The sequence below is a fragment of the Embiotoca jacksoni genome, unplaced genomic scaffold (assembly GCF_022577435.1).
Source record: "Embiotoca jacksoni isolate LCO1_2020_lvr unplaced genomic scaffold, fEmbJac1.0.p SCAF_18, whole genome shotgun sequence".
NCBI lineage: Eukaryota > Metazoa > Chordata > Actinopteri > Embiotocidae > Embiotoca > Embiotoca jacksoni.
In genome coordinates, this window is record NW_027185318.1 from 3,440,183 (window position 1) to 3,463,152 (window position 22,970).

The 22,970-nt window shown below is 42.2% G+C and overlaps 3 protein-coding genes across 5 annotated transcripts; 2 read left to right on the top strand and 1 right to left on the bottom strand.

The window, feature by feature from the left end:
- Window positions 1-29: 29 nt before the first annotated feature.
- coq6 (coenzyme Q6 monooxygenase) lies at window positions 30-9,389 on the bottom strand. Of its 2 annotated transcripts, none has more exons than XM_069152149.1 (12): window positions 9,002-9,389; window positions 8,255-8,389; window positions 6,878-6,936; window positions 4,980-5,106; window positions 3,608-3,738; window positions 3,414-3,521; window positions 2,636-2,698; window positions 2,424-2,531; window positions 1,572-1,774; window positions 1,235-1,350; window positions 703-869; window positions 30-168 (listed from the first exon to the last, which is right to left on the bottom strand). In XM_069152149.1, the coding sequence occupies exons 1-12, from the start codon at window positions 9,204-9,206 to the stop codon at window positions 139-141; spliced, it is 1,452 nt and encodes a 483-aa protein (XP_069008250.1). In that variant the 5' UTR covers window positions 9,207-9,389; the 3' UTR covers window positions 30-138. The 2 variants fall into 2 exon arrangements, with proteins under 2 accessions (XP_069008250.1, XP_069008251.1); XM_069152150.1 differs by lacking the exon at window positions 9,002-9,389 and adding an exon at window positions 8,845-8,848.
- On the top strand, window positions 9,386-16,066 carry fam161b (FAM161 centrosomal protein B). Its single transcript, XM_069152147.1, has 9 exons — window positions 9,386-9,626; window positions 10,480-10,716; window positions 10,820-11,259; window positions 12,433-12,746; window positions 14,030-14,148; window positions 14,271-14,438; window positions 14,558-14,657; window positions 14,736-14,893; window positions 15,132-16,066. Exons 1-9 carry the CDS (start codon window positions 9,565-9,567, stop codon window positions 15,211-15,213), a joined length of 1,680 nt encoding a protein of 559 aa, XP_069008248.1. The 5' UTR covers window positions 9,386-9,564; the 3' UTR covers window positions 15,214-16,066.
- Window positions 16,067-17,017: 951 nt separating this feature from the next.
- ngb (neuroglobin) lies at window positions 17,018-21,049 on the top strand. Of its 2 annotated transcripts, none has more exons than XM_069152153.1 (5): window positions 17,018-17,487; window positions 17,709-17,860; window positions 18,298-18,406; window positions 18,533-18,652; window positions 18,762-21,049. In XM_069152153.1, exons 2-5 carry the CDS (start codon window positions 17,763-17,765, stop codon window positions 18,912-18,914), a joined length of 480 nt encoding a protein of 159 aa, XP_069008254.1. In that variant the 5' UTR covers window positions 17,018-17,487; window positions 17,709-17,762; the 3' UTR covers window positions 18,915-21,049. The 2 variants fall into 2 exon arrangements, with proteins under 2 accessions (XP_069008254.1, XP_069008253.1); XM_069152152.1 differs by having other exon boundaries at window positions 17,019-17,487; window positions 17,631-17,860.
- Window positions 21,050-22,970: the final 1,921 nt, after the last annotated feature.

Genomic DNA, 22,970 nt, shown 5'->3' on the forward strand with positions numbered 1-22,970 from the left:
TATATACACAAAATACAATAGTAAAAGAGTAAAGAGAAAAATATATCCTTATTTTTAATTTTTTTATATTCACAATTTTTACAGCCTTCAAAGCTCAGTCACTGAAGACGCACCAACGACCGGTGCATGACAGATGCATCATTTGCTTGCAAATGCCATGATCTGCTCCTGCAGAGAGAAAATAGACATCAACTCAAACACACTGAATCACGCTAACGAAAAGCCTTTTAAAAAGCAAGTGGCACGGCAGATCTTCTATACAAGACTTGTAAACCAGTGAATTCACTGCATTTAATTTGGAAAAAATGTCACTTTTAACTTGGTAGTTAAATGCCTTTACAACCAGTTGTGTTGGTCTGAATCACTTAGTAGGGAATAAAGCCATTTCACATGAGCGGTCGGTAATAAAAGCGGTGTGAAAACCCAAGCCAACACCACTGTCCACTGCCCCGGGGCCAGCCGTGCACCCCACCCACACACTTTTGGTAACACTAAATTTGGGGCTAAAGTTAGATGCCATAGTAGTAGGTTCAGAACCCTGAAAATTATAGTCACCACTTAAGTAAAACTCCGTGTAATCAGAAAACAGGGTGGAGGGTGGGGTCAAGGTGGAGGCGGGGCTTAGGTTTGACAGGTGGTTGATGGTGTATGCGTGATGGCCAGGTTTGCCAACACGTGCGGCGGAGAAGAGAGGCGGCTTACTTTGAGAGATGGGAGCATGTTGGTGGCCTGAAGGCCGAAGGTGCGTAGGAGAACCACAGGCGCGGAGTTGGTGGAGTAAAGCCGCTTCATGAGGTCGATGGCAGCCATCATGGGCAGATTGTGCCGCTGACGTTCAGTCTCGTATTCTAACAGGTGCTGCATCGCTCCTGCACCAACAAACACAAACCGAGGGTTAAAAAGTGACAATATAGTTTCAGCCTGCGTGTGTCCGTCATATGTTTTCGACATTAAGTGAATACACTGGTGCTATATTAACTTCGGAACATTTAATAGAGTAAAAAGTAAACATATCATCTCATAACTGGATTTTCATTTTTTTATGAAAAGCGACTTGCATGCAGTTCCTGGCAGAATGGGCAGAAAAACATCAAATAAATGTTGCCGGAAAAGCTGATGCTTTTTATAGTTCAGATCAACAGCGTGCATTTGAGCCGGGGCGATGGAAAAGAGCTTAGGGGAAACCACTGCGCTATGGTTGCAGCGTTTGTGTCTGTTTAGAGTTCTCACTGACCCAGGTCCTTCCCGTTAAAGGCTGCCTGGCTCAGGAGCTGCGTGAGACAAGCCACATCCCCAAATCCCAGGTTTGCTCCCTGACCCGCCAGAGGATGGACACGATGGGCTGCATCCCTGCAAAGACAAACAGAATGTCCACTATTCAAACACGTTGGACACACGTGATGCTGCTTTTATGCATGGTGCGAGTTTAAAGAGTCATTTTCCTGCATGGATGTAAAAGAGAAAACAGATGACAGCCGCAAAGTCGACTTGACAAGCTGATTTTTTTTAGGACTTTTTCATCTTCATCTACAGAAGCATCAATGTGGGGCCTTTCTGGATTATCATCTCACCCAATGAGAGCCACTCTGTGCCTGATGTACTGTGATGCATGACCCATGCCCAGTGGGAACATGACCCGGCTCTTTGGGCCGATCCCCGCCACACTGGGAGGAAGCTGTCGAGGTGAACCTGCAGACGGTATGATGACTGACAGGGCGCCGCGGAGCAGCGAGCCGGCCGTCTCAACGAGCTCCGACTGGTTCTCATTACTCCACTGTCGGTGAGCAACACAGACAGGCGAGAAGACAGAGGCACATTCACAGGGAATGAAAAAAAAGAAGAAGAAAAAAAAAAAGGGGGCCAGAAGAGAGAGAGAAAACAGACATTATCCTTTAGAGTGGACAAAGAAATTAGCTGACACAGGAGCAAAGCTGAACTCCAGGCCAGCGAAAGTGCTTTTTTCCCCCTCCCTAACTAACTGGTTTGGCACGGCATCGGGAGCTGGGCTAATTAAAAAGAAGATGCCGACCAGGCTATGCAGTTGAATTAGCTCTGTTTGAAAAACATTCCATGCAGTAATGGTCGACACTGGGAGACCACAGGTTTAATTAGCAAACCAGGCCTGAAACCAAACGTGACTCAACCGTGGTGACCCCATCCATCAGCAGGCCCAGTAAAAATAACCAGCTTGGGAAAAAGGAGTTTCTCCAAACATGAAAAAAAAAGGATAGGTGTATCTTTCCTGCTGTGAAATATTAGTATTGTGTATAGTTTGGTCTAAACAATGACTACATTGTTAGTGTGAGTCACTCAAAAACAGCTCAGCATGGATGTCTATGGAGAAGCCCTGCTGCACACAAACACTGAAATGTTGCGCCATCTTACTGACTGATGTGGAGTTTAATGGTTACAGAGAGACTCACAAAGGCAGAGTTGATGGCGTCGACAAAGCTCTCCTCATCCAGCTCCAGCAGCTCCTCCGCGAGCCGATGGCCGGTCGACCACACCAGGGAGCTCTCCGTGTCCGACAGCTGCGACAGAATGAGATTGCTGAAGCTTCATCAAACACTTCGTTGATAAGGTGGATCATTTGCAAAGAAGACACCGCCGCTGCGAATGACGCGGACATATTTACCGGTAACATTGCGATGGGTCCTGTTGGGAGGAACCTCTGCCATGCGACATTGTTCTCTGTGGGCTGTTCAACACATAAATGAAAGAGTATGTAGATATTAGACTGAAATTATGTGGCACTGTATTGTATAGCTGTGTGTGAACTCCATACACTGCCCTTAAGTACAAGATTATAGTGTGCCGGATGGTTGTATTGTTCTCTACATGCTGACAGAGGTGAAATTGGAATTACCATCATAAAAAAAAAAGCATTGTAGTAAATTCATTTAGTAACTTACAATTAGGCTTGCTGAAATATTTTAAGTCTACGAATTAGACACACACACACACACACACACATACACACACACTAGGAGTGTGTTACATCGTATCGGTCATGATAATATCAGGCAAAATTTTAATTTGATTAAATACATTTTTATGTCGTGACATCACACAATTACACAGCTTCATGGCAACGCCATAAACTACGTGTGCAACAAACACGGATGAAAGCATCTATATTTCATACAGAATCTGAATCTCACGGAGTTCATGTTTTTAATAACTTTTGTTTGGTTTTACTAAATATTTGAAGGCAAACTGTTACGTTTATCCTGACATATAAAACGACAACACTTTTTGTTGCACTTGATGGTCTTGAAATTACTAATAAGGCATTTTTTTTCAGACTGTCAGGGATATTATGACAAAAGTCTATTTTAGGGCCGAGTCACGCAGCACCAACACACGCCATAATAACGTATGAGGAATCGCACGGTGTTAAACGGGGTACACACCTCTGACAGGTGCAGCACAGCAACCACAGCAGACTGGTCATAATTCCACTTGACTGTGGGGATCCCTAATTCCCTCCGCACCATTGAGTTCGGGCCATCGGCACCGATCTGCCCAACAGATGAGGAAAAAGGACAACAGTGAAAAGGACAGCACAGATGAACGGCTGCGGTTTGTGTGATGGAGTCGCACCGACCAGCAGCTTGGTCTGAAGAGTCTCCCCGTTGGCCAGCGTCACCTGCACCCACGGGATCCGGTCTGCAGCCTGGTGGGGCATCGGCCACGTGTACTTCACCACCTTGGACCTGTACTTAACTTGCAAGTTGTCTGACAAACAAACAAGGGACATGAAAATAGTCAATACTGTACAAAAACAGCAAAGAGGAATTAAAAAAAAAACAAAACAAAAACATTGCTTAAAGTTAAATGACAACTAATGTGACTTTCTCACAACAAAGGAGCCAATCTTGGTCCTGTGAATGCATCATCTCGCTAAATCTGTGTTTTGAAACTTTTTCCTTTAGAAAACGACAGGATGGTTTGCCTGCAGCCAAAGCAGTGGAAGATCTATAAACCACCTCATAAAACACCACTGGTTTTCCTCGCTGGCACGCGCTAGCTGCCAAAGTTCACATTCAACAATCTCCTTAATGGTCTTGGGCTGCCGCATTGCTCTGACTAATAGTGTTTATCTACAAGCACACCAGTCCACACGCTGCCAGCTTGTTAGAATTTGCACTTGAACTGCCCCTCTTCCTAAAATATGAACAGCTGGCCACCCCAAACATGAAAGGCTCCTGAGCTCCGCTGGCTCGGGCTGACTTGGAGAGGGATCCATCCACAGAACTGCTACTGGTTCCTGCAACACGGATGTCAAATATGGGTTTTCGGTGATTGGAGAGCAGGCTTCCATTGAAAACAGCTGGCGAGGAGGACACTTTTCATGTACTGCTTTTTGAGCATAACAACACCACGGCTCAAATGAGAGAGCGAGAGAGAGAGAGAGAGAGAGAAGCCGGGCAAATGGGAGGCACATGAGGCGAAAAACGTGCCGTAACCACACATCCGTTGTTTGGCGCAAAATGTTGAAAACTGTTTATAAATATGCCACTTTAACTGTCAAGCACATAGCAGAGCTGAGTTTTATTTGTGAACCTCACAAAAGTTGGTCTAATGTCAACGGCAACACTGCACTATACGCTGTCAGCGATTTAGTGTCTTAAGAGGTGGCAAAGCGTGGGAGCACATGGCAGCTTTAAATAGGTCACTGGACCAGTTCACGTGGACTCGGAGGGTGCCGGGGTGCCGTGAGGTTTTGATTCAAATTGCAGGAAAAACACAGATGGCTCCAAGAGCTTTTCTTTTGAGAAAAAAAAACACACACACACACACACACAAAAAAAAAAAACAGTGGCGCGAGGACAAATAAATAAAAACCTTGAGGACAGGATGGAAGGAAAGCGGCGGCATTAGCTGCCAGACTCGCAGCCTATTTAGGCAGATGGAACAGAAATCAAGCTCCTGTGTGGGACTTCATGTTTTAATCGTATACAGTCTGCTGCGCTTACCGGACACACTGTCCAGCTGCTTCGTGATGGCAGCCACAACGATGTCGTTCTCCACGATGTAGGCCATCTCGTCCTGCAGGTTCTCCTTATCGAAAGTGATCAGGGCATCTGAGCAGGCATCCCAAACCTAAATGAGAGACTCATTACGCCTGCGGTCTACAAGTCTATCCTTAAATGCATCCCCCTTTCCCTATATATAGCTAGGCAGAGATGTGCCGCTTCATTGGGCTGAACACATCAAAGCTGTTAAGTGCTCTTGGAGGTTGGCACAGCCTGCATACATCAAACCCAGAACGATGAGGGTCACCAACACCCCTCCGGATGGACTGCTGACTCCAGCTGAATGGAGCTCTGGGATCTGGAGGACCCAGTGACATTTTGTGATGTGGATTTATTTTTTTTCAAACACTTTCTGGGAAACATAAATAACAAATGACATGTTTGTGAACATTACAGAGCGAGTCAATATTTATCCACGACCGAAAGCGGCGGGGTGAGATTTAGTTTTAGGCTACTGTAATTCCAACCTTGAAAGCACCGTTTGACTTCAACATTAGGGGGTGAAAAGTGTTTGTACAAGGTTAAGCCTCTCCTGGGTTATAACTACGGCGACACAACCCATCATTCTGCAGTAATATGCTGCTGCACTGCTTTTTTTTTTCAAACTTGCCATAAAGCAGGGGGGATATACCCCACAGAAAACCACTAATGGCAGTGGGTTTGCAACTTGTGATAAGTGGTTGGGAAGAAAGATTTACTGAGACCAGCCCAACATTTCTTTTGGTTTTGTTTAATGCTGGAGCTTCGGGTTAGGATGACTAACTACTTTTTGTGCAAGGTTTAAACAACATAGCTCCTCGCAACTTTATAGAGAAAAATGTGGGAAAAATAACACCTCAATGCCAAAAAGTTGTTTTAAATGTAAAGCCTCAGTGCTTTGTGGACATTTAGGGTGGCAGAGTATTTTATTGTCGGGAAAGTATGCTATTTAGAGCCGACCTGCACTACATACTTTCCAGTGCTATGACTGAGATGCATATGACCGAGATTCACTGGGCAAACACGCCAAAACAGTGGTGGCAGAGTGAAGGTATAATGGGAGAGGTACACTACCATAATCACTGGAAGGCACTGCATGATGACATCTTAGGCTCAGAGAAACCCTGCGGTCGAGTGTTTGGTACACACCGACCACATCTTACAAGAGGGACTGAGCCTGCACCCACAGCCGTAAAACGGGTTCACTTTGCAGCAAACGACCGCTCTCCTAATCTTTCATCTTCTTCCTGTTGTTCACATGAATCTTCATAATTAGAAGATGCGGGGAAGGAGTACCAATTTGAAAACGTCAAAAGGATTTATTATTCATAGAAAACATGGCTTTAATAAATAAAGCTTGCACGGTCAGAGAGCTTATCCAGTACTTTGAGTTTGCTGGGAGATGGCCCTTTTGTTTTGATATATGTACCTTGTGTTCTTTGGCATTTCATGTGCTGCAGATTGTGCAGCGCTACGGCATAAATTGCACAAAGTAATGAACAAAATGCCTGTTACATGAAACCACCGTTTGCCATTTCAATGTGAACAATTACATACCATATACGTGATTATATGATACGGCATTGTGTTGTTTGTTCATTAAGCTGAATGACTGAGTACAAGATGAATGTCAGATTCTTCTCGCCGCAAATTGTGTGGCTCTGTGATTGATGGATGACAGAAATACATACAGTAGGCCAGTAAATGATAAAGTCTGGAGGGTATCTGAAGACAAGCCGTGTAACAGAAGGATATGGTGAGTGAAGTTTCTGTAATATTCCTCTTGAAATACTTTTGACAAAGCAGTAGTTGCTGTGGTGTTGCAACTTCATGGAAGAATGATCTGAATATAAACATACCTGCATCTTTTGATAGGGCTTGCACCTCATCTTTGTGATGTGCTCCCACGCTCCAATACCTGTATGTACACATTTAAAAAAACAATTACAATTTTATGAAGAATTCTCTTGAAGTTGAAATATGAATAAAAATAAATAAATAAATCCATATGTTTGCAGAGTGGCAGGAAAGTGTAATGTAATGTAATATGGACGTGCTTTTCTCTGTTCAGGACTAAGAAGTTAAAACCCATCCACCAAAAGAAACTTCTGGTAAACTTGGCTGTGAAGTAATGAGATTAAACTGCTCAGACTACAAAACATTCGTTGAGCTGTCTCTGGCTGCTTTTTTTTTTCCTTCATAGATCGATAGATCGATAGATCGATAGATAGATAGTTACTTTATTAATCCCACAAGGGGACATTTTTTCGAGACAGCAGCATTATAGGTACATCTTCATGTTTCAACTTTCTTGAATGAAGCAACATGTACTTGTGCATTTGTCTGAAAATTTCAAAAAGAGGCTGGTTGTTTGATAAAAAAAAAAAGAGTCAAGTTTGATGTCAAACTTTTGAATTTTGTGTGCCAGTGGAGGGCGATGACGTCACAGCCAAGCAGAAAGTTTCCTATTCACCTCTTCACACAACACCGCTGAAAATACTCCCTTTACATGTCAGAGTCAAAATCAAACACTAAATCTGTGATCAGACAAAAAGGTTTGACTTTATAAAGTCAAATAAATGAGTTCACAAAAATACAGGGGAGCTGTGAGAAGGAGTTCATTTAAAAACGTGAAGCAAAAGCTTCAGCCTTTCTGTCTCTCACTGGCACCTGAGAAAAGATTATTGTTACTAAACAGGCTATTCTGGTGCACTGAAATCCCTGATCTGCCAGGCAGACATGATAATTCGTGACAAAGAGCATGTTTAAAAGAACATCAACCCCAGCTGAAATTACACAGTCCCAAATCCCTGACTCTCCCTTTCCCGGGCTTCTGGCATCTTTAACCTTCAGAGAGATACTTAACTGCAGTTTGGGCTGTAAGCAAAACTCCCATTCTCAGCAGTACTAGGGAGAACAAAATAGTGTAACAAAACCCCCCCCCAGGTGACCTAACGAATGACGAGTAATCGAGGTCGGATATGATCCCCGTTAAGCCCGGGTGACGGGGAAGTGTCTGATCCCTGGCTTACCTCTTGAGAACCACTTAATAGTCAAGCAGCACAAACTTCTCACAGAAAGGAAGCTGCTCAAGGTCACAAATTTTCTCATTTCATTTCCATCTGTGGCGAAACTGTCCTATCAGATGCAGAAAATCTTCCACCACAAAAAAAACAACCCACATAAAAAGAGCTCCATTATCAACCATGTGATAAGGTTGTTGGTGTGTACTGTACCGCTGAGGAGGGTGGCAGATCCCGGACTGATGGAGCTGACTCTGGTGCTGTAGGTGCTCGGGACCCGGTCCATTACTTTCTTGTTGCCGGCCTCAAGCAGCAGAATCTTCTTACCCACCAAGTTGGGATCCATGCCTGTGGGAATATCACATAAAACACGACAGCGCACGTGTAAGACGAAGTCTCAGAAGTGTAACTACAGAAGCACGTGTTGTTAAATGTCCTGTGATGTGAATACGTGCCTCCTGGTATGTTTGGAGGTCAAACTGACCTAATTCAAAAAGTTTAAAATTACAGAAAAAAAAATATTTCTAAAAATAGTTTTTGAGCTTGAACCTTTTTCTCATGACCCTGCAAATGGAAAATGACAAATTGAACTTCCCACTCTCACCGCAACCACATTACCTAAACCCTCCAACATGATTCATGATTATTTTTACTTTAAAAAAAGGCTAAATTTTAAGTAAATCATCATCTGTAAAACTTGATGACATTAAATTGATATTAAATGAGCTAAAGTTCATGTTTATAGAGTTTATAGAGGGGAAAAAAATATATCTCTTAACCCCTTTCAGATGGTTCAATTTGACCCAGGGAACATCATTTATATTCCTTTAACAGCTGAACGTGAAATAAGTGTTCTTTATTTTAAATTAGGACCTTTAACTTTGATCTGGACAAGTTACACACACACACCCAAAAAAAAAAAAAAACGAGGTCAGTCCGCGTCGGGAGGGAAGGACTTACCCAGGGAACAAGCCATCGCAGATCCAACCATCCCTCCCCCGGATATAATGACATCATAAACCTCCTTTTTACCGGAGTCGCCCTCGTGTTGTGCGCACACGAGTCCTCGTCCGGTGATTTTGACGGAAGATGTTTGAAGTTTGTCTGAAATAAAAAACCGGCCGAATCCGTTGAAGGCCGCCGGCGCCTTCGTGAGCTTGTGCATCGTCCCGTCTCCGGTCTCCCGCAAAGGAAAGCGTTTCCTCCTCCTTCCCCTTCCTCTCCCCCCTCCGACTCGCTTTCATACAAACGACGAGACAAACGTTTGTCTCCTTGAATGTGTCCCTAATGACAGCGGCCGTGTCCCTCCTGTAATCCAGCCATGTTGTGTTGACAAAAAAAACAAAACGCTTACTCGAGAGGAAGTACTTCCGGTTTTGCGTCCAATCACAGACGGCGTACGCCGGCGCTCGCGCTGCCTTAAAACCGACGGCAGAGTGTAAATAAAAGATATTTATTTATTTTTTTGCTTCAAACCTCATAAGAAGAACTTTATATCAACAAATAAGCTGCACAGTTGATCCATGACGAGTCTGGAGGACGCCGCGATGCTGAGAAATACTTCTTTAAAGTCGTCTGTTCTCAGGTCGGCAGCTTATTTTGTTTTATTTCGAGTTTGAATTTCGCTGTTGTTGTTGTTGTTGTTTATTTTTGCGCCTTTTAGTGGCAGAAAATGTAAAGGAAGCTTGTTTGTGAGTGGAAACCTGGTTTAACTCGTGCTAAATGCGTGCAATCAACCGATATTACGTCACATTGTCCTTCGATTATGGAGCCTGGTTGCCATAGTGACCGATTCGCACAGCTGACACAGGTGTGACACTCAATAAATAAAGTGACAATAAATGAATAAATAAATACGCCCTCAAATGCAAAAATAAAAAATTACGTTAAAAATAAATGTATGAATTGATCAAATTTAACAAATTTATATATTTGTTTAAATTTGCTCGTGTTTACTTACCTCTATTGATTTCACTATTTATTATATATATATCTCAAGTTAACTGTGTAACATTTTGATATCACACTGGCTTGCTACTGATGGCTTTTCTTTTTTTTATTAATCACTTGATTTTTTTCACCAAATGTATTAGTTATTTACAATTACTGTTGTAAAATGTCAAGATAGTGATCCATGCCGATTTCTCAGAGTCTTCTTATAGCTTGTTATGTCCAAATCAACAGTCTAAAACCCAAAGATTAAACATTTTTAATGATATAAAATGTGAGAAAACCAGCAAGTCCTCATTCTTCAAGAGGAGAGCTGTTGAAAGTACTAGCGCAGCATTTGTGGCAGAGCATTAATGTTGTTTAATTATTGTAAACTACGAATCAATTATCAATATGGTTTATTTTATTTTGTTTACAGGAATAATCAAACTTCCCTGACTTTGATTTCCTTTGATTTCACTCTCTCTCTCTTTTTTTTTTTTTGTCAGTATCAAAGGTCAAAGAAACATGTCAAAGCTGGAGACGTTGCTGGAAGATGGACTTCAATCAGAGTTGATGCTCAAGCTGCACCTCAAGGCTCTGCGAGAGCCTCTCCGTCAGCAGCTGCAGGAGATGGAGAGGAAACAGACGGAGGAGTTGGAGAAGAGGATTCATCAAAACGCTCTCCTGTCGACAGACACCGATAGAAAGTGTGCTGATAAAGAACAACAGCGCCATCAGTCCAAGTATGTTTCCTCAAATTTGTTTTATGTTTTGTTCAAATTATGATTCATATCTTTAAAAAATAAATAAATAAATAAGCTTCACTTTTTTTTTTTTTTTTCCCAGGTATGTAGACAAAGAGACCGCCAACAAACAGTCTAACATATCTCCTCCCGCTCGGACAACAAACCGGAAGCATCGTCCTATCAGGACTGAACAGTGTGAGCGGTTCGCTTCATCCAAAACAACCCAGCAGAGCAAAGAGGATGAAGCCGTGGCCGAGTGTCAGAAGAAGTTCTGCGCTCTCCCCGTGCCCGGCCACGTCACCCGGCCCGTCTACCAGGAGGCGATGGAGCGAAGGGAGAAGGAGAGGAAGCAGGGCCGCGAGCAGAGGAGGCAATTCTTGCTCTCCACTCAAAAGCCGTTCAGCTTCCCGCAGAGAGAAAAGGAGAAAAGGGAAAAGCTGATGTTAAACCGAGTTTCACACGAGCAGACAAATAAGGACACTCGTGTTCGAAAATCTTTTCACAAAGACGTAAAAGAGTCACCAGACTCTGAGCTGAAAGGTGGGCTTCCTCGTCTGATGGGACGACGCTGGTTAAGCATTTTGGTATCATAGTTTACCTCCTCATAGGAAGTCAGGTTTTCAGTTTGTTTATCAGCAGGATTACGTAAAACTACCAGACCGATTTTAATGTAACTACTACATGTTAATCCTGTGTTTCATGTAACATCACAGTAATTAAACTGAGTCACTTCCTTTTGCCTACACACTGCAGTGCTGCTGTTGACAGATTTATCGTAGCTCACCTACGCTACATATCTCTGCACAGGAGCTAATTTAAAATTTGAACACGCCTTTGCTCTACTTAAGCACCTGTGTCCCAAATTTCTCGCTAATTCTATCCTGAATGTGTAATTTCAGGTCCACTTGTTCAGCAGTTAGCGTTGGATGTCTTCCCCTCCGCTTCGACTACACTCTCCTTCTCAGTCTGTCAGATATTTAGCTCGAGCAGTTCCCAGCGGCCTTTAGCTGTTTCCCAGCAGGTCCCGAGCATACTGGAAGTCAGGCCTGTTGGGTGACAGTGCAAAAGAAACATAGCCTTAAACAGAAGCCCGTGGTTACCAGTTAAACCAGATGACTGCCCACCTCTGAGTCTGGCTGAGTTTTTCCTCCCCAGTGTCGCCAAATGCCACTCATGTGGGAACTGTTGGGTTTGTCTCTATAATATTGTACGGTCTGGACTTTACTATATAAAGAGCCCTGAGATGACTTGTGTTGTTATTTGGCACTTTATATATAAAAAAAAAAAAACCAAAACTGAATTTAATTGATTTGGGAAATCCAGTCGATGGTTGTAAAGTTGCAAAATAGTACCTAGTTTAGAAATACAGTGACTCAACATCACAATGTTTTTGTCTTGAGACACTTTGTAGTCAGGGAAAGCACAGTTGTGACCCCTTTTCTCAGGTTGTATATGTCAGTAAATTGTGAGCAGATCAATCAAAGAGTGATGTCGATAAAAATCTGCAGTATTTCACAAGAAAAGTTCAGATATTTAAGAAAATGATTTGTGTATTGGACATTCTTTGTTTGTCTCTCCCAACTTGCTAATCATCTCTCAACCCTTTGAGATACTTTGGTGTCGGGCACTATGTACTTATCTGATGTTGAATGCGTGTGTTCGTTACCTCCACACTCTTCACAGTTTCTGCTTTATCTGACTGTAATTCTGCAGACCAGGAGGAAGTTCGCAGAAAAGTCCACAGACAGACGACAGCGCGGCCGGAGAATCCCACCAGGACCTGCAGCCCGAAGCGCCGCACTGCTGAACGCACCAGGAAGGAAAAGCTGGGATTCCTGGATGAGAAGCCAAGTTTTCAGCCCAAAATCATCCACCAGGTCCCCGACTTCAGCAGGTTGCACAAGGCCTTGTGGACAGAGGCGCTGAAGAAAGTGCAGATTAAAGATGTGATTAAGTGTCAGCCCTTCTTCCTGAGGACATCAGCGCTCCCTGCAAGGCAAAGCAGGATGAGTCTGGAAAACTCACAGGTGAAACACTTTCTTTACTTATTTTACATATTTACTGTTATTCATGCCAGTGCAGTTTGATTTGAGATACTTCTCTCATTATGAGCAAAATTTTGTTTAGTTTCTATGATCGTTTTTTTATATCATATTTTATTCATCAAAATTCGTTTTGTTTTTTTTCACCGTCTACAGATTTCTTTTAGACGCTGTATCTGTATCAGGCAAGAGTCTGAAATTAGTTAAGGATCATTTTATTTCATGCTTCACAATAAATGTAAAAGATAAAGTCTGGCTTAAAGAGACGGCGTAAACAGAACTACATAAGAACGACACTTCCAAGACTCCAACGCACAGGACGCAGATGGTTTCATGTTATAGTTTTGCAGCATTTCTTTGAAGTCTTTCACACCTTCTCTGTTTGATGGATGGCTCAAGACATATCCACCCACTATTTTATCAAGTCAATACCCTATTTTCTTTTTTAAGGAGGATCGCAAATCAGTTGCCTTCCTTAAAGCCTCCAGTGTTCTAGATGTTATGGAGTTTACCTTAAATCTTTGCTTGTTTAAAAAAAATGTCCTTATAATCGTTGCACCAAATGTACAGTAACTTTTTTCATGAGAACAGATGTTCACCCCGTAGTTTTTGCAAACTCAACAATATATCATGTTCCTGCGGTCAGCCAACACTCAGAAGTGTTTATTTTATAAAATGCAAAAAAGGAATTTGACCAGGTCACATTTAACTTTCTGTGTTCTTGGGATCAATTTGTCTCATGAGGAAAGATTTATTGTACAATTGAACTTCTTTTGTGCCTCATATGTTATTGTTTGGAGGCAGTCCAAACCGGTCCCCTCAGTTGTGGCACTGTAATGCTATTTAAAATATGCTCAGTGGGCAATCTTCAAAAAGAGAGTATTCCCCTCTCTTGCATAGTCATATTTCTCCACCGCTTTATGAAGTTTAAGTCAAGTCCAGTTTCTACACGGCCTGATAGACAGCTTACGGCATCTTACGGCACCTTTACATGTAAAACAAATGACAGAATAAAAATACTCAGGTGGTTTAGCTTTGATTTTGATTACAGTTATACAATAATCTATATAAAAGGCCCATAATGCTTGAATTATTTTTTTATGATGTGTAATTTACTGGTTATGACTGCACCCTGTAAGGTTTTATTACCAAGTAAATTCTTAATGAAAATATCGATGCAGTATATGGCCAAAGAATATGTTCAGTTTGGACTTCAGCTAACAAAAATGCAATGTGTGTGATTTTTTTTAAATTTTCATCATCTGCAGGTCCTAAAGATAAGTAATCTCAGTAGGACTAAGTCACTTGGGGCCTTACCGTTAACGTCCTCTGACACTCTTCCCACATATATCACAGACGCTGCGAGGAAGCGCTGCATGGCCATTAGGTGAGTTGGATTATTTCAGCATGACCTTTAAATAAGAGTACAGATATGACATTTTGACTCATAGTTTCTACAAACTAAATTATGACAACATCTGACATGTAGACAATATTTACCTTCAACAGAAAGTCAATGGAGATGAGGGATAGTAAGAATCAAGAGAGTACAGACTGGATGAGGAACTACCAAATGAGATCGCAGGCCATGAAGAAGACAGTAGCGCTGCATGCAAAGCTGCTGGACCCACACAGCAGCTTGAAAGAAGTGTATGATGAAAAACTGCAGCACCATCGGTGAGTTCTGCTCAAGTGAGGCTGTTCATTGTACAATTTCGCAACTTTTGCAACTCACATTACGACAACCACAAACGCCTGCCACAGAAGCTGAAAATAAAATGTTCTCTTACATGAAGGGAGGCTGATCAGCAAAGAACGAAAGAGTACATGAGGGAATTACGGGAAATGAAGGCCCGAGTTAGTGAACGCCCTTATTTATTTGAACAAGTGAAACAGGTAAGTGACATAAAGTTGAAACATCGATGTAAACCTCCAGCACCTCCAGCAGTGTAACTTTGAGTTTTCACCCGGCAGAAAAATGCGAAGGCTCATGCAGAGCAGACGTACAGGAGCAAGTTGAGGAAAGCCGGGTTAAAGGAGCAGTTTGTTGAAGAAAACGGCGAAACGGTCGGATCTGAGGATGACTTGAATGACCGCAGCACTGAAAACGATATTGTCAGGAGGTGTACAGAGTGAGAATTTTTAGCATGTTTTGTTCATCCACTATGTAATCCCGCTGTGTCCGGTAAAATTATGAATAGCGCTGCTGTTGGAGAGCCAAGGACTTCATGTGGTTTGGTCATATTACATTACATAATTTTCTGAGCTTGCCCTGCAGTCTTTAGTGAAGAAAAGACAAATACTGTAGCCAAGTAAATGTTTGATGTAATTACAATATAGCCATTTTGTAACCCAACATGTCTGATTTAGGGAGGAAAATGTTGACGACGGGGAGAAAATTGAAGATGTGGAAGAGGAGAGCGTGAAGTCCAAAGGGGAAGAAATGCCATGATCAAAAAGGATCAGGCGGCACTGAGTTTTTTGTGGCCTCTCCACGAGAAAACAACACTGTCCTCAAAAATGATTCATGTCACGGCTAACTATCCGCACTAAACGTTTGATAGTTTAAACTGTGCAGCTATAAATTACGAAATTACACAACCTCTGGATTTTACAATCTTAAATGTTGGGGATTATAACGGGAAGAAAATTAAATTTTATTGAACTGTACACATATTTTATAGGCAAAACACATATATATGTATATACAGAAAATATAAAGGCTTCTAGTTTTACAACAACAATTTTGCCAAGGAATATGAGGACTGTAATTTAGAGGATGATGACCACGTAGTTACCAGAATAAACAGTTCAAAAACAAAACGAGAACAGCGGTTGGGGCCGCTTTGTCTGTAGCATTAATTTGTGTTGCAAAATCAAGAAGCTTTATATAGCCATAATAAAAGGATAATACTTGTGAGAAATCCTGTCTAACAATGCTTATAGCTATATTTTTTTTTTACTTAAATTAAATATCAAATGTTTAAATATGCATGTTTTTTAATTGGAAATGGTCCCGTAAGAACACCAAGCGTCTGACATGGACTTTTCTTATACAGTTGGGTTAAAGTTATTTCTGCAGCCACACTGCCACCTAAATAAACAGTCCTCACTGTGCATCTGCCCTCACACAGACCAGCTCAGTGGTCGTCTCCAAAACCTACAGATCCACATCAAATACTCATGTACGCCGGCCTCCGCTGTACTCTGGTGTTTTGACAGCTGACTGCCAGGAATTTGAGCGATCATTTCTACTTACAAACTACATGGGAATGTCTAAACATGTAGATAAACATAGTCTAAAGTTCATCATTGAGGTCTGTACGTACCATATGTGGTAAATTCAGATTAAGATATTAATAAGAATCCTTGAGTAAAACACTTGAATTTAGAGTTCATTATGTAACATGTAGATCCGAGTTCAAAATGTTCCATGCGGTTATAATTCGATTGTTTCTTCTTTTCTCTACTTTTGTTAAGTTTTATTTCTAATACGGATGTACATCTCTACAGAGAATGGCATAAAAAAAAGTATGTCGTATTATTCAGCATGACTAAATAATCATGGAATTATTTTTCATAAAGATACAAAAATAGAAGAAAAACTAAATATTGTCACATGATATGTCGAGATGTAATAAATAATCAGAGTCCCTTCTCTGAAATTCCAGATATCACGTGACAAAGCTTCAAGGGCTCCATCCTGTCAGGTTGTCATGGGAACCGTGTATCCCTCCCCACTGCCTTGTAGTCCCTCAGGAAAAAGCTGTGCACCTCTGATTCCCTGACGCACAGCTGAAAAACATAACCAGTCTCTCCCAACCTGTTAGATAATATCCGAGTGGGACTCTGCATCTGTGAGGGAGCATACGCCTGTCACATCTTTTTCAAAAAAACAAAACGGTAGCCTCAAAATGTGTGTGGAGGCTGAGAGAGGGAACAAACACATCTCATTTAGATTAATGAGAGGCTGCACGCTTGGCCGCTGAATGTTATGATCACGCTGTTTGAGGAGTGGCTCTGCTTAGCAGATGAACAATATAATTTCACCAAGGTGGTGCGTTCAGGTCTCTTATTATTCTAGCCACTGCACGATATTAAAATTCCCACACATTTAATTTTGTAAATGCACGGGTTGCATGAGGACACGTCCTAGAATAGATGATACAGGCCTCCAATGGATTTCACCTGTCTTAAAGCAGTAATTGTACTGTAAAATGCTTTAGTTGTGTTTTCTGGTGATTTTTGTTCACCTTGATTTCTGGTTTATTGGTTTTTACTTGATTGTAACGTAAAAGTCCAGTTGGCAAGTTTTTTGGTAAAAGTGCAACGTATGTTACGTGTGCATGTCGGGTCTCTGTGTTTCAGTCCTCGGTTCACCTGCAGGAGGAGCTGTGGCTCGCTGCAGCTTCTCTGGAGCAGAAGAGAGAGATTCCTCTTTTTCTCCTTCAGTGGCATGAATAATATCCCCCAGTGCTGGAGAGAGAGCATATCAAGAGGCAAACGGGAAGGGGAGAGAGAAAGCGGCTAGTGTGACAGATAAGAGCGTGGCACAACTTGTCTTCCTGACTGCACCGTGGGCCGGGGAAAGAGAACAAGTGCACCAGAGTGTCAGACAAGGCTGCTGCCTGCACACACAAACACACTCCCAGACACACAGAAACAGACAGAGCCCACAGCCCGGCGTCACCAGAAGAAGTTCAGAGAGAAGACTGACCTCGAAAAGGTACAGTATGATTGTGTGTACCGTTTCTCCTGCAGCCGTGTCACCCCCCCCTCACTCCCCCCCTCCATCACCCTCTCTCTCTTTACATCTTATTAGCAAATCAGCTGTGTTTCACTCACTTGATGCTCTACTTTGTTTTCCAGGTGGGTTGGCAGAAGTTTTGTCTGTGGATTCACCCAAATATTATGGCTTTCCTCAAACTGAGCGTTCTTGTCCTGTAGAGGAGTTGTGTGTTTCCCCCTCCAGAAGAACTCGTGCTCGCAGCCTGCAGGAGGATGGAGAAGCTGTCAGGGAAAGACAAGGAGCTGATACGAGGCAGCTGGGAGAGCCTAGGCAAGAACAAAGTTCCTCACGGTGTCGTCATGTTTTCCAGGTATTGTGCTACACGAACAGCGTGACTTAAATGGAGTAAGACAGTGTAGCAACTTAATAAGAGAAGAAATATTTTAGGTTGTTATTCTGTGCAGATAATTACATCCTATCATAACAAGTGAAAGGATCTTGCTGTTTTTTGATTTGTTACTCAACAGCCGTGGTGTGAGACAATGTATCACAGGTGTAGCGAGAGACTCAAGCGACTGATGCTTCGCTGCTCACTTTCATCATGCAGGGACCGGAGGCTTGACTTGTTGCTTGGCGACAGGCGGCAATAATCCACAATTTACTTTGAGACAGCTGCTGCTAAATCAGACGCTAGCAGGAGAGATTTGTAGATGTATGCTCTATAGATTGATTTTGGGTCGGTGTAAATGTTTGAACCCGTGCCATGTGTATACACCTATAGACCAGTGTGGTATTTGTCTGTGGTAGACTGTTTGAGCTGGACCCTGCGCTCCTCAGTCTTTTCCACTACAGTACAAACTGTGGTTCCACACAAGACTGCCTCTCCAGCCCTGAGTTCCTGGACCATGTCACCAAGGTGAGCTCCGTCCACCGCAGTCACCCCTACAAGGAGACAGACATTTGAAACTTTAGCTCATACTCCTGCACAGTTTTGGACATTCTCCGTTTCTCTTTCTGCGCGTGTCTTTGCTGGTGACCCCAGGTGATGCTTGTGATCGATGCAGCGGTCAGCCACCTGGATGACCTTCACTCCTTGGAGGACTTTCTGCTCAACCTCGGGAGGAAGCATCAGGCAGTGGGAGTCAACACGCAGTCTTTTGCTGTAGGAGCAACATCTCATTGTGCAACTTTCAAAAAGCAATTTTACAAGTGCGAGTTGTGAAAAAAAAAAATGTTTTCCCCACCTTTTGTGTTTGTTTTGACTTGTGCAGGTAGTGGGTGAGTCCCTTCTCTACATGCTGCAGTGCAGTCTGGGCCAGGCCTACACAGCGCCACTGCGCCAAGCCTGGCTCAACATGTACAGCATCGTGGTCGCGGCGATGAGCCGAGGGTGGGCCAAGAACGGAGAAGACAAGGCCGACTGAGATGCTCAGCGGGAGCTGCTGAGCAGTTGCTGTCAAATCATCAACATGGTTGCCATGGAATAAGGTTGTGTAACTCACAGCATTGTGGCTTTAACTGCTGTACATTTGCTCTGTGAGTGGGGTCGCATAGCGTAGCGAATGTGTGGTGTAGTTACACTTTTCAGTTGGACCGATCAATCGCAGAGTTTATTTTCTTTGCTGTGGATGTTTAGCTACCGGCCAATGCTGCTGTACAGCTGTGAGAATCTGAGCCAGCTGGCTTCGGTTCCTCTTCAGTCTGGACCTGTGATCCGAACACCTCACACTGAGAAAAAGCATTAAGGATAACTGTTGAGTTTCTTTGTATATAATGGCTTTGATATATCTACTCAAATGATAAACAGTGACTGTAGTGGTCTTTGTGATGTATCTTAAAAGAGTTGCACACTAGAGAAACACCAGATCTAACATTTGGGCATCACACACTACTCAAACTGTGACGGTTACTGTGGCCAGCAAAGGCAGCTCTCTATCTAACTGGAACACAGTGATACTTAGCAAAACATGTGGGACAATGCAATGTGATTTTACAGAAGAAAATCTCATCACTTTATTCCAAATCATTGTCTTTTTTCTTCTTCTTCTTTTTTTTTTTCTGATACTACACAACATTACATTTTTGTGTGACTTTATAATCTAACTACTGAAGAAAAAGAAAAGCAAATTTCTAACATTATATTCAATAGATACTGACAAGAACTGTTACACTCTCTGATAGCTTTCTTCAGTGATCCATGACTGTTAAGACGTCCACGTGCACCTTCCTCGACACGGTGTGTCTGGAGGTTGTGAGTCTTTCAGTGGGCTCCTGATGACTGTTAAACTCCTAACTAATCGACTGTTATGTGACCTTCAGAATTGAAAGTAAAGAGCATTTTGGAGGAATTATAACATATTTGTTCCTTGGCTATCAATTTCCAGTTATTGTTAGTGTTATGTAGTTTTGTTGTGTTGTATTTGCTTATCTTAGTAATGCTTATTAACTGTGTTGTTGTGGCTACAAACGTAGAATTTCCTCGGCTTTAGAGGTGAAGATTTTCAGAGTGGCCTGTGTTTGTCCAACACAGAGCTTCGATGTGGAAGCAAAGCTGGAAATATATAATTGACTCACGAAACAAAGACAAACTTAATTTATGGCGATTTTTTTTTCTTTGAATTTATTAACTCAAAACAAATACTAGAGTGTGCTGTCTAATATATGTGTATCATTGCTGCCATAACACTGTATGTGTCATCGTCGGTTCTTATTTACATTCACGGCCATAATGCCAAGTAACTTAGCAACAGTGCGCCAAGTATTAGATAACACCATATAACTGTAAATCCGAGCTGCTGATATGTGGTTTATATCGCTTTAGTCTGAGTTTATATTTATAAAGTTTATTTTTATATTCAGAATTGTATCTGAGTGAAAGAGCATTGATTTTTTTTATTTTTTTTTTTCCAGATGTAGTGCACAATACAGTACATCCTTCAGACATGTTATCTTGCATAGGTTTCATTCACTGAAATCCACACAAGAAAACTAACTGGCAAATTTGCAGCTTTTAATCGAGTTTAATTTCATCAAAACAAAATAAATATTACAACTTCTAAATGTGCAGTTCTTACAGAAAAGAATAAAGGCAGGGTTTTCTACTGAACTGTTTCATCCCCACATAGTTCGTTCAGTCGGTACTTTCCAGCCCACAGGTGTAATGTTTGTTAACTGACTGTGCAGGTGGTGTATTTATAGTGACTCTATTCCTCGTATCAGTACGCAGCCCTATGCAGGTTGTTGTTCTCCATGTGTCTGTTTTTAATTACCTGACACTTAAGTATTTTTAGCTGACATGACTGACAACTGGCGTGTTATCTTTTTAACATCCAGATGTGTGTATATTGGGTGTGTCACTGTCTACCTCATCATAATCAGCTGCTACTGAACAGCGATGACTTCACCTACTTATCCTTCAACCAAAAACGCACATTATTATTGGAGTTAATAGAAGCACGCACTCTTTGTAAACTGGATTCTGTCCTACACTTTAAAGAAAACCATGTTATGTGCTTACTGGAGAATAAATAAAGTGATCTGTGGATATTTTACTGCTAAACGAGGTCAGTGTGTTTTCCTCTTGGTCTTAGATTGGTTTTCACAGATGGATTATGGCTACAACACAATGGTCAGCTTTTGAAATCAATCACACAATGCCTGATTTCCTTCCCACTGACAGCCCATCCTCTAGTGTTACATAAGATCCGAGCATCGAATGGCTCATCGCCCCTGGCTACTGAGACGAGGGCGACTTCAGGCATATCAGCCCACTTACTCATGCAACTGCACAATGTCACATCAAGAATGTTTTCAGAAATTTAACCAAATTCTCGACAGGCCGTCCAGTTCTTTGCTCCTTGGTGTTTCGTATTGTCATCTTCCTCCAAAAAAAACGAGTGCAAAACTGACAGATATTTGTGTGTTTCCGTGTGAGTATCAGTTTGTTTGTGTTGCATGTAAGTGAAGCCATAGTGATAAGAGATGGAGCAGAAGGGAGGGTGGTTGATGATGAGTTGTCTTAATACACAGGGCTCATTTCTCCCGTGTAAACAATTTGGTTGTATCACTGTAAAAGTCACATCCATGAGCTGGCTGTCTGTTCTGCTGTTGGAGGAGTTGCTGACATGGCCTTAATCTGTCTCTCTGCACTGCCAACAGTATCCTCACCCTCCCTGTCCCACTGAGAGTCTGCTGGATTTGTGTTGGCTTCATGCTCCACGTCTTGCTTCAGCCTACAACAACCGAGGCTCAGTTTGTCTGGTCACTCGGCTTCGTGGAGACCGATTTGACCTTCTCTCAAGTCCCCAACCAGTGGTTAGATTGCGACAAAACCCAACAGGCTGCTGACTGAAATACAGCGTATTATGATTTTCTCCTCTGGTAACTCATCGTTCAGTTCTACAATCTTACCTTGAAGTGTACGAGGGTTTGCTCTGAAGGTTGTCGTCTGGAGAGGAGCCTGTGAGAAAAGACAACACACATTATTTTTAGAAAGTCTGCAATGTGTTTTGGAATGAAGGGGTATTGAATGTTGTCATGGTAACTGTTAAGTGATGGTCGTATGTGTGTGTGTGTGTGTGTGTGTCTGTTTTTGATGGAGGAGGAAAGCAAGGCATTGCTCAATCACTCACTCACCCTAAATCACACCGTGGAGAGAAGTGGACAGTGACGGTGCATGCGGGCTCCGGTTAATAAGACTCGCTCCGATGGCTCTCCGGGACCTCGAGACTGCAACACAAGTCTGCCAAGCAACAACCGCAACAGTGGGACCGAGCTGCCTGTCAGCAGCTGCTTAAACAGCCACCATAAGTACAATCAGTTTATCATTATTTTCACATACATGTGGAAGCCCGTGTTTCAAAACTCTCTGATTTCCCCGTGTGGTCTGTGGTTTTTAGAAATCTCTAAAAAAAAAACAAAAAAACAATCACCAGTTTCACAAAAAGAAAGGGTCATTTCAACCAGGCGCTGTTGCTTTTTGCAAATTTTACTCAAACAAGAGTGCATTTATTCAGGACTATTTTCAGCTGTGGACGAATACACATCTGGTGCATTACAGCTTGTCTACACAGATTAATGGATCATTTAAATCCAGCGACACTTGATTTTCTATGGTTCATTTTTTGTTCAGTCGGTAGATGAAAAAAATATGACAAACATTCGGCTGTGCAACTGACCTACGAAGCAGCAGCTCACCGTATGGTTCTAGCACCTTCTGTGCTTCATCACCAAGAACAGTCTACTAAAATGAACCTTTATGAGAAAAAAGGTTTCCCATGTTTTGCAAATGGGACACATGTATGACGTATTTACCAGATGTTGCAACATATAATAAAGTTTCCACATGGTAATCTACATAGGCTTCACACATTTCACCATAAAATGGTCCAAAACCACATGTTTACAATGGGCAAAATAGAGGTTTCATATGTGTATAATCACGTGTTTTTGCACACGTGAAAATCAGGTTTTTCTGTAAG